The sequence below is a fragment of the Bison bison genome, unplaced genomic scaffold (genome assembly GCF_000754665.1).
Source record: "Bison bison bison isolate TAMUID 2011002044 unplaced genomic scaffold, Bison_UMD1.0 scf7180017864089, whole genome shotgun sequence".
Lineage (NCBI taxonomy): Eukaryota > Metazoa > Chordata > Mammalia > Artiodactyla > Bovidae > Bison > Bison bison.
In genome coordinates, this window is record NW_011494661.1 from 2,960,342 (window position 1) to 2,971,122 (window position 10,781).

At 40.4% G+C, this 10,781-nt stretch overlaps 1 protein-coding gene across 2 annotated transcripts in view; it reads right to left on the reverse strand.

The window, feature by feature from the left end:
- AASS (aminoadipate-semialdehyde synthase) overlaps window positions 1–10,781 on the reverse strand; it is a 77,621-nt gene that overhangs the window by 43,976 nt on the left and 22,864 nt on the right. For both annotated transcript variants that reach the window (XM_010838073.1, XM_010838074.1), the window contains 2 exons: window positions 7,814–7,936; window positions 7,316–7,427 (listed from right to left, as the gene is read on the reverse strand). In XM_010838073.1, the coding sequence (XP_010836375.1) occupies window positions 7,316–7,427; window positions 7,814–7,936 (235 nt within the window). The remainder of the gene's footprint in view (window positions 1–7,315; window positions 7,428–7,813; window positions 7,937–10,781) is intronic.

Consider the following 10,781-nt stretch of genomic DNA (forward strand, 5'->3'; position numbering starts at 1 on the left):
CTGCTCAGGGAACTAGATCCCACATGCCGTAACTAACAGTTCACCTGCCACAACTAAAGATCCAGCATGCCGCAACAAAGATCGAGATCCCTTGTGTCATAACTAAGACCTGAGATGGCCAAATAAATATTTTTTTTTTTTAAAGGCTGCTAAATTACCGCATTTAACTGTCTCCCTTGCTAGAATTCATCCAATACAAAACTGCAAGCACAGCCTCCTGAAGCATGTGGTAGGTCTTGTCACTTTCACATATAACACTTTTGAGGCTCATCACTCTTTTCTAAATTAATTTCAAGCTATTTTCCCAGTGTTAAGACCCCTTTTAACATGGAACCAATATATTTACCTTAATTCCATCTGATCTGACAGTACACAGAAACCTTATGTTAAATTAGCTCCCACCTTTGCTCCCCCATCTACATTGCACAGTATGCCTCCTACTTCCACTTTCCCAACTTCCTCAACTGGACAGATCCTCTCCCTCCACAACGTCATTAGCATCTTCCTGTGACTATCACATTCCATCTTTCAGTAGAATTGCACACGTGTCTTATGCCCTTCTTGGACCTCATGCATCTATAGGTCAGCAGCTGTGTTTAAATTCTCTTCATTTAGATGTCTGCCTTGTTCCAATAGACAATAAATATCTATTGAATTCAACTGAAACAAAACTTCCATATTGGTTCAAAAGGATATCCTATGCCCTGGAATGCTATAGGGTCTGTCCCGTCAAAAAAGAAAATCAGGGGGAAACAGGACAGTGCATATACAGCTATATCTTGTTTTATTGTGGTTCAACTTACTGTCATTTACAGATATTGATTTTTTTCTTCATTGAAGATTTGTGGCAACTTTGTATTGAGCAAGTCTATTGGTGCCCTTTTTCCAACAGATTTGCTCACTCTGTGTCTTTGTCTCACATTTTGGTAATTCTCACAATATTTCAAAATTTTTCATTATTTTTACTTTTGTTATGCTGATCTGTGATCAGTAATCTTTGACATTACTATTGCCAAAAAGATTATGACTGACTGAAGGCTCAGATGATGGTTAACGTATTTTAGCAATATTCTTTTTCTTTTTTAAAATTGAACTATAGTTGATATGGGCTTCCCTGGTGGCTCAGTGGTAAAGAATCTGCCTGAAATGCAGGAGATGCATGTTCGATCCCAGGGTCTGGAAGATCTCCTGGAGGAGGGCATGGCAACCCACTTCAGTATTCTTACCTGGAGAATTCCATGGACAGAGAAGCCTGGTGGGCTACAGTCCATGGGGTCACAAAGAATTGGATACAACTGAAGCAACTTAATTGGAGAAGGCACTGGCAACCCAATCCAGTACTCTTGCCTGGAAACTCCCATGGACAGAGGAGCCTAGTGGGCTGCAGTCCACGGAGGAGCCTGGTGGGCTGCAGTCCATGGGGTCGCTAAGAGTCAGACACGACTAAGCGACTTCACTTTCACTTTTCACTTTCATGCATTGGAGAAGGAAATGGCAACCCACTCCAGTGTTCTTGCCTGGAGAATCCCAGGGACAGGGGAGCCTGGTGGGCTGCCCTCTATGGGGTCACACAGAGTCGGACACGACTGACGTGACTTAGCAGTAGCAGCAGCAGCAGAAGCAACTTAATACACACACATAGTTGATATATAATACTGAATTTCTTAATTAAGGTATGTATGTCATCTTTAGACCTATGGTTATTGTACACTTAACAGACTATAGTATAGTTTAAACATAACATATATGCACTGGGAAACCAAAAAATTTGTGTGACTCACTTTATTGTGATATTCATTTTATTGCAGTGGCCTGAAACTAAACCCCAGATATATCCAAGGTACTTTAAATGTAGCTTCATACTGTTATCAAAAGAACATAGATAATATACTTAATTTTTTAGTGTCAAGCAGGTACACATATTATCAAGACTACATAGAGACAGTCATCAGTTTTTACATATGTCCAGTGCTGAGACTGATGCCTCCAAGACAATCCCACCACCCTGTTTGGAAGACCGATCTTCCAGAGAAAGAAATGGCCACCCACTCCAGCATTCTTGCCTGGAGAATCCCATGGACAGAGTAGCCTGGCAGGCTACAGTCCATGGGGTTGCAAAGAGTCAGACACGACTGAAGCAACTTGGCAGCAGGGACATATAAAAGGAAGAAGGTGTTAAAATTTAGAGAAATTGGTTGTGTCAACAAATCTAAGCACTTTTCTTAGATGTAGCTGCCAATGTGGAAGCAGTGGCTGGGATGCTAAGCAGAGAGAAACTGAGAAGAGCTTGTGGATGACCACAGGGGGAAAAAAAAAAACAAAAACACTGGAGTTTAAGTTCAGCTGAAGGGGATCCTAATAAAGGCCAGATTTCCATTTGGGATCCTGAAGATTATATTCTAAATAAAGGGTCAACTGAAAAATGTAGTTCTCCAAAGGACCAAGACTCAGCTTTGGAATCACTTCCATTCTTAACTAAACGGAGGTGATTTTCTCCTAGCCTCCTTGCCGGAAACAAAGAAAATCTTCTCTATGACACACACACACACCATCCAGAGCCTATTCAATCAAAAATAAACAGGTATATTAAATAATAAGAACGGACTAAAAACCAAGAAAAAGTAAAACAAAGAACATTAAACAGACCCAAGAAGTTCATTAGAAGTATCAGAAGTGTTTTTAAACTCTGATTAATATGTTCATAAAATAAAATTTTCCCATAAAAGGCACAGCTAATCCACAGTTATAAGTCAAGACACTAGGTCCCTTTAGGAAGGAGAGTCGGGATAGTGCTGGGAGAGGCACAGGGGATTTCTGGGATGTTAACCTTGTTCTCGGAGAAGGCGATGGCACCCCACACCAGTACTCTTGCCTGGAAAAGCCCATGGACGGAGGAGTCTGGTGGGCTGCCGCCTATGGGGTCGCACAGAGTCGGACACGACTGAAGGACTTAGCAGCAACCTTGTTCTAGTTTTCACCTTATAGCGTTCACCTGCATGTCTTTGTGATAATTTATCATGCTATATACTTAAGTATCACTTATCTGTGACCCTTTAATATTGTATACTATCATATAATGTAAAAAAATTGTATTTGTTCTTTAACAAAATTTTTTTTTTATTTAAGGACTTCCCCAGTGGTCCAGTGGCTAAGACTCCATGATCCCAATGAAAAGGGTCTGAGTTCGATCCCTAGTCAGGAAACTAGCATAGAACATGCTGTGGGTGCAGCCAAAACAAAAAAAAAGAAAATTTCATTCAAATTTACTTAGCCCTCATCAGTTACATGGGCTAACTCTCAAACACACTTTACTAAGAATTTCATTGAATTGGCTTGTTTTTCTCCTAACATCTGTATGAGATCAACTGTACTCAATGAAAGGCAATTTTGACTAAGGACAATGAAAAACTGTGGTCTAAGGTCCAAGAAAACTAAACTTGTAGTTGAAATTTTGAAGCATGATCATTTGTGAATTGAAAATGGCTAGTAGCAACTTCTTAGATGGTAAATGGTGTCAGAGCAGCCAAACAAAATGACATTTCAAGAAATAATAGTCAAATGCTTTCATAAAGGCAAATTAGTATGCAACATTTTCCATAATTTGGCCTTATAAGCTAAGCATCGCACTAAAATGCATACCTGAAGGATTCGAAAAAATGAATTAAAGTCAAAAGCTCAGAGCTTGCCTGGTGGCTCAGTGGTAGAGAAACCATCTGCCAATACAAAAGACATGGGTTTAATCACTGGTCTGGGAAGATCCCACATGCCGTGGAGCAACTGAGCCCATGCACCACGGTTATTGAGCCTGTGCTCTAGAGCCAGGGAACAGCAACTATTGAACCCATGTGCCCTCAAACGCATGCTCCACGAGAGAAGCCACAGCAATAAGAAGCCTTCACACTGCAATGAAGAGGAGCCCCTGCTTGCGGCAACTAGAGAAAAGCCCTCACAGCAACCAAGACCCAGCACAGCCAAAAATAAATAAAATTATATTTTTTAAAAAAGGAAAGACAGCCAAAGGCTCAGCAACAGCTCTTCTAGCTATTCCAAGACTCTGCTGGAGTCAAGTTGATCTAATCAATGCATTATGACTGAGGGGTTCTATTTCAGGTAGGGACGAAGTGCTAACTATCCCTTCTATACATCACAGCTATAAACTCTGGACAAAATACAAGCAAAACTAACTACATGACAGTTTCAGAGAATGAAGAAGAGCAGGCGGTTTGGGGAGAGTGTCAAAACTCCGAAGAAATAATCAGTGCTGAAATTGAGTGTGCTGTCCTTTTGGTATTGCCCTGAGGAGGGGCCGTGTGCTGTGAGGAAGTAGAAACAGGCAGCAAGCTTACTGACTTTCTGGTCTAAGGGAACAGGAACGAAACCCTGGGCACCACAGCCTGCTCCAGAATGTGAGCGGGAAATGCCAGAAATGACAGACTCAGATAAAAGTGAAGCCCAGCTTCCATGTCAGCTCTGGGTCGAGTCTGGAAGGACTGAGCATGCGCAGGTCAGACGACAAGCAGCCCAGAAAGGATGAAAAAGCTGAACTTTTACTTGAGATACCTGTCTCAGGTGAGACAGAGTTTTCAGTTTAAGTCTAGCCTCATTAATTGCCTGCTTAAAAAAAAAAAAAAAAAAAGCCAAATAAACCAAACAAAATCAACACTTTACAGAGAAATGTAACAATCTGGAATTTCCACAGCGTGAGTCTTCACTGGATCCACAATGTACTTCAAAATTATTCAGCTTAAGAAAATCAGAAAACTATGACCCGACTCATTCTCAGGGGAAAAGACAATCACTATATTTCAAGCTGAAGTTTACCCAGAATTTTGGAAATAACAGGTAGACCGTAGAGTGGCTTTTACAACTCTGCTCCATGTGATAAGGAAAACTACACTCAAGATAAATCAAAAGAAATTCTCAGGAGAAAAAAAAAAGAAATTTTAGAACTGCAAAAAAGAAAATCTGAAATAAAAAACTCATGTAAAGGGCTAATGAAAGTTATTGATTCTTCAGGGAAATGATCCCAGAGGGAAATGAATGAGCATCACTGCAAATAGTAAACGTCTGGGTAAATTACTTTTAAAATATATATATATATATGTGCCTTTCAGCCACTTAGACATTTACAGTTACAGAATGTTAGAACTGGAGGGACCATTAAGATTATGTATTATCAGAACTTCCCTATGGTCCAGTGGTTAAGAATCCGCCTGCCAATGAGGAAGACGGGGGTTTAATCCCTGGTCAGGGAAGATCCCACATGCCACAGAGCAACTAAGCCCGAGCGCCACAACTAGAGAAGCCCACATGCCCTAGATCCTGTGCTCTGCAACGAGAGAAGCCCCTGCAGTGACAAACCGGAGCACTGCGACTACAGAGTGGCCCCCGCTCACTACAGCCAGAGAAAGCCGGACACAGCGACGAAGAGCCAAAAAGGAAAAAGAATAACGGCAAATAAATTTTAAAAAATATTTTTTAAAATTAAATATCATTTTATAGGTAAAATATCCGAGGTGCAGAAAGCAAGTGAGTGCCTGGCTCAAGGCCATAAAACAAGTTGACATCTCCAGTAAAATTTGACATTTGTACTATCCTTTCTCAAGCTACTTGAACTCCTCAGAGTCAATTCCAGACACAGCTCAGGTCCAGCACCAGATGCGTCAGCAACCCTTCTCAGCCTTCACTTCTTCGTGTGCCTCAGTTCTCTAATCAGTAAAATAGGTTGATAATGGTACCTACCTGAGAGGGTGATCATGAGTATTTAAAAATTAAAATATATTAAGTAATCTGGGGACATCGCTCGTGGCCCAGTGGTTAAGAGTCCACCTTGCAATACAGGGGATGTGGGTTCGATCCTTAGTTGGGGAACTAAGATCTCACATGCCACACAGCAACTAGGCCCTTGAGCTGCAGCTAGACAGCTCGCGTGCTGCAAGTGCTGAGCCTGGGCGCTCCAGAGCAACTAGAAGGCTGATGCGCTGCAACAAAGGATTCCTGTGATGCACCCAAGACCTGATGCAGCCAAATAAACAACCTGAACACTGTCTAGAACATAGTAAGTGCTGTATAATATTGTTTCCAACCATAATAATGCCCGCTACCTGCATTTTCTAAAGTCTGTTATATCTCCCTGCTGACATATTCCAGGAGGAAAAATAAAGGGTCAAAATAGAATAGTAAGTGAAAGAAGATAGACTGGAAGCTGCACGTATTCAGGCCACATTACCTACTGCCCCATCTTAGTTTGAGAGCTCCTGGGTGAAACTGGATGAAAAGCACAAGAGCCACTCTTCAGACCTTGGGAACCTTGCCAGAGGCAGACAACCATCAGCAACAGAAATAAAGCATGATGGGTGTGAATGTTTAGGATAAATAATGAAACAAGAAAGCCTTTTTCTAACAGAGAAAGTGGAATTTAGATAACACAATACTGGGACTTCCTGGTAGTCCCATGACTAAGACTCTGCTCCCAAAGCAGGGGCCAGGATTCGATCCCTGCTCAGAGAACTCGATCCCACATGCCTGCAGCTAAAGATCCTGCATGCCACAACTAAGACCTGGCAGAGCCCAATAAATAAATAATAAAGGTAAATTCTTTTTTAAAAAATAGATAAACCCAGTATTTCAACAATCACTGATCACAGTGAATAATACATGACTAGAACATAGGCTGTCATTTAACTAAGCATTACTGATTAAACTCCAACAAAATATTCCATTTCTGATTTTTCAAATCCATGGCGCAATGGTAAAGAATCCTCCTGCCAGTGCAGGAGATACAGGAGACATGGCTTCAATCCCTGGGTCAGGAAGATCTTCTGGAGCAGGAAATGGCAACCCACCCCAGTATTCTTGCCAGGAAAATCCCATGGACAGAAGACTCTGGTGGGCTACAATCCATAGGGTCAAAAAGAGTCGGACACAACTGAGTGACTGAGCGCACACATACACACACACACATCCAGTCACAGTACAGTAAGAACGCCCCAATATGAACTGATCTAGAAAGCAGAAGAAAAGTGGAAATAAAGTAAACCTCATCTCCAATGTCAGGAACATTCTTAATAAAGTATGCATAATGAGAGGCAAATGCAATTGTAATGAAGCATGATGGCAGTTACAAAATAACATTTCCCATGAAACAAGTAAGCAGAATGGGTGAAATAAGAGTGTCAGTAAGTGCTTTGGGGAAGGGCTGGCATTTCATTTTACAACAGATTTCTTAGATACAGAAGACCAGAACATTCATAAGATCACTCCAAAGTTCTACTTATAGCCACAGAGATGTTGCTGATGCTACCAGTCCACTTACCATTTCTTCAACATAAGGGTAAAGCATGTCTCCAAAGTATTCTGTAGATTCAATTGGAAGCTGTGCTGGCAAATTGTCAATGGAACACATCAGAATCCCAGAGCCTTCCACACTAGGAGAAGCAACATGTTTCATTCAGATGGACAAAATTTATGTGTAGGTTCTAACTTTTCCAGATGTCTGCTTTATTATATATTTGTAATTTTGTGCCATGGTATATAAGAAAATAAACAAGCCTTTTCAAACAAAAGGCTTTCCCTTCTTCAGCAACCCATTTTGAAATGCAGTACATATATATGTGTGTGTGTGCATTTAAGTGCTCAAATTTGTATGTGGTTTTTCCACCAAGTTTTTAAATATATTGGAGCATATCTCTGGAAACTTGCATTGTTGTTGTGCTCAGTCACTCAGTGTGGGTATTTTAGAGTAGCGTATAAAAGGAAGTAAATGATATATAGTTATGTATCTCTCCCCATCTAACAGCTTTAGCAAACTCACCTGTCATGAATAATATGCTGATCTGCATCGTACATGCAAAAGGGACGCTCTATGGTCGTACACTCAGTCATAAACTCAATGGATCCTCCTGTGTCCGCTGAAATGTCACATATTGCCACAAGTCTGTAAATAACATCAATACTTAGATGAGAGCATGGATCTCTGGAGTTTCCAACAGAATTAAAAATGAATAAAAATGAAAAGTGCTTAGAAATTTTTTCAAGTAGGTGGCAAATATTTCTAAGGCTCTTAGCTCTTTTTCCTATGGCTCACTGTTCAGGAAACAGATCTTCTGGGATACAGAGAATCTTCCTGATAGGAGTTTTAGTCACCACAAGCAAAAAGAAAAAGAGGAAGAGGAAGACAGGAAACGAAAAGAGATGAAACAAAAAGGAAAAATCCCTTCCCCATAAACACTGCTAAATATAAAACAGATAACTAGTGAGGACTTATTGTACCATGGGAACTCTACTTATTACTCTGTAATGGCCTACAGGGAAAAGAACCTCAAAATGAGTGGATATAGATATATGTGGGCTTCCCTGGTGGCTCAGCAACAGAGAACCTGCCTGCAATGCAGGAGCCACAGGAGACATGGGTCCAATCCCTGGGTCAGGAAGATCCCCTAGAGGAGGGCATGGCAGCCCACTCCAGTATTCTTGCCTGGAGAATCCCATGGACAGAGGAGCCTGAAGGGCTATAGTCCAGAGTCACAAAGAGTTGGACAGGACTGAAGTGACTTACACGTATGCACACATACGTATTGTATAACTGGTTCACTTGCTGTACACCTGACGCCAGCACAACATTGTAAATCAGCTATGCTTAGTCACTCAGTCATATATGACTCTTTGCAACCCCATGGACTGTAGCCCACCAGGCTCCTCTGTCCATGCAATTTTTTTTTTCCAGGCAAGAATACTGGAGTGGGCTGCCATTTCCTCCTCCAGGGGATTTTCTCGACCCAGGGATAGAACCCATGTCTCCTGTATCCTGCATTGCAGGCGGATCAACTATACTCAATAAAAAGATTTTTTTAAAAAAGCTTTCCTGGAGAAATCACTGACAACAGCCTAAAGCTGAACTCCTTAGTTAACTTTAAACAACTTAGATTTTTCAATTGCACTACCTCCACCCTGCTTAATAGTGTATAATTTTACATGTTAATACATGGAAATCTCTGAAATTATGAACAAAAGTTTCAGCCCAGGATTAGAAATCATTTAGAGGTTGGCCACAATTTTCCTGCCCAGTCTCTAGTTTCCAACCGCCCATATAAACCCTATCCTAGGGCTAGACTATCCCACTCACTGTCTTAAATTGTGCTTTGGTGTTTCCATATTTATCAAACACCAAGCCTGTGACTTGAATTCCTTGTTCTTACTCCTCTCTAAAGACTTTGCCAAGCCCATACCCCCTCCCACTTTCTTCTAAACTCCTCTGATGTTGACTGCTCCCAGCATTACCGTGGCATTTACCTGATGCCAGTTACATGCATGAGGGTAACAGTCATATTTTTTCTTTATCACTCAGCTTAGCACAGTGCCAGGAAGACCAGGTGCTCCACAAATATGTATGGATTACTTAATTTATTCAACATTAGTTATTAATTGAATGAACTTTGTACTTCAAACAACATACTGGATATCTGTGGTCAAGACAAATAGGGCCCTTATCCTTAAGGAGATTAAGTTCTAGTAAGGCAGGAAAAATCATAAATACAAGAAAATTTAAAATCATAAACAAAAGAATTTCAGGGGAAAAAACAGTAACAAACTGATGAGAGATGGGAATGGGGAAGCAAGTACAGACCTCTCTGAGGAGTTTAATTTTGAGCTACATGTGGATTCATAGAAGTTAAGAGAAGAGAATTTCAAGAAGGAGGGAAGGAAATAGACTCATAGACACAGAAAACAAATTTAGGGTTACCAATGGGCACAGCAGGTGAGGGAGGGATAAATTAGGAGTTTGGGATTAATAGATACACACTACTATATATAGAATAGATTTTTTAAAAGGACCTACTGTATAGCACAGGGAACTATATTTAGTATCTTATTATAACCTATAATGGAAAAGATTCTGAAATAGAATATATATATATATAAACTGAATTACTGTGCTTACACCTGAAACTAACATGGCATTGTAAATCAACTATGCTTCAATAAAAAATAAACTGGCTGCCTAGGGCAAAAAGAAAGAAAGAAAGAAAGAAAAAGAAACCTTGTTATATCAGTTCTCCCTAATATGTTATCACAGAGTTCAGTGATCACTTAACACAGATCACTTAAGCCCAGAACACTTTTTCTAACTTTGGGGATGTTGCTTTATACATATGTATAACTGAATTACTTTGCTGTACACTTGAAACTAACAACATTGTAAATCATTATACTTCAATTTAAAAATAAGAGACAGAGAGAGAGAAGGTTAACTGTCAAATATTGCCAGGATATTAAGTAAGGTGGAAGAAGTACAAGCTGGAATCAAGATTGCCAGGAGAAATATCAATAACCTCAGATATGCAGATGACACCACTCTTATGGCAGAAAGTGAAGAGGAACTAAAAAGCCTCATGATGAAAGTGAAAGAGGAGACTGAAAAAGTTGGCTTAAAGCTCAACATTCAGAAAACTAAGATCATGGCATCTGGTCCCATCACTTCATGGCAAATAGATGGGGAAACAGTGGAAACAGTGGCAGACTTTATTTTTGGGGGGCTCCAAAATCACTGCAGATGGTGATTGAAGCCATGAAATTAAAAGACGCTTGCTGCTTGGAAGGAAAGTTATGACCAACCTAGATAGCATATTCAAAAACAGAGACATTATTTTGTCAACAAAGGTCCGTCTAGTCAAGGCTATGGTCTCCCAGTAGTCATGTATGGATGTGAGAGTTGAACTGTGAAGAAAGCTGAGCACAGAAGAATTGATGCTTTTGAACTGTGGTGTTGGAGAAGACTCTTG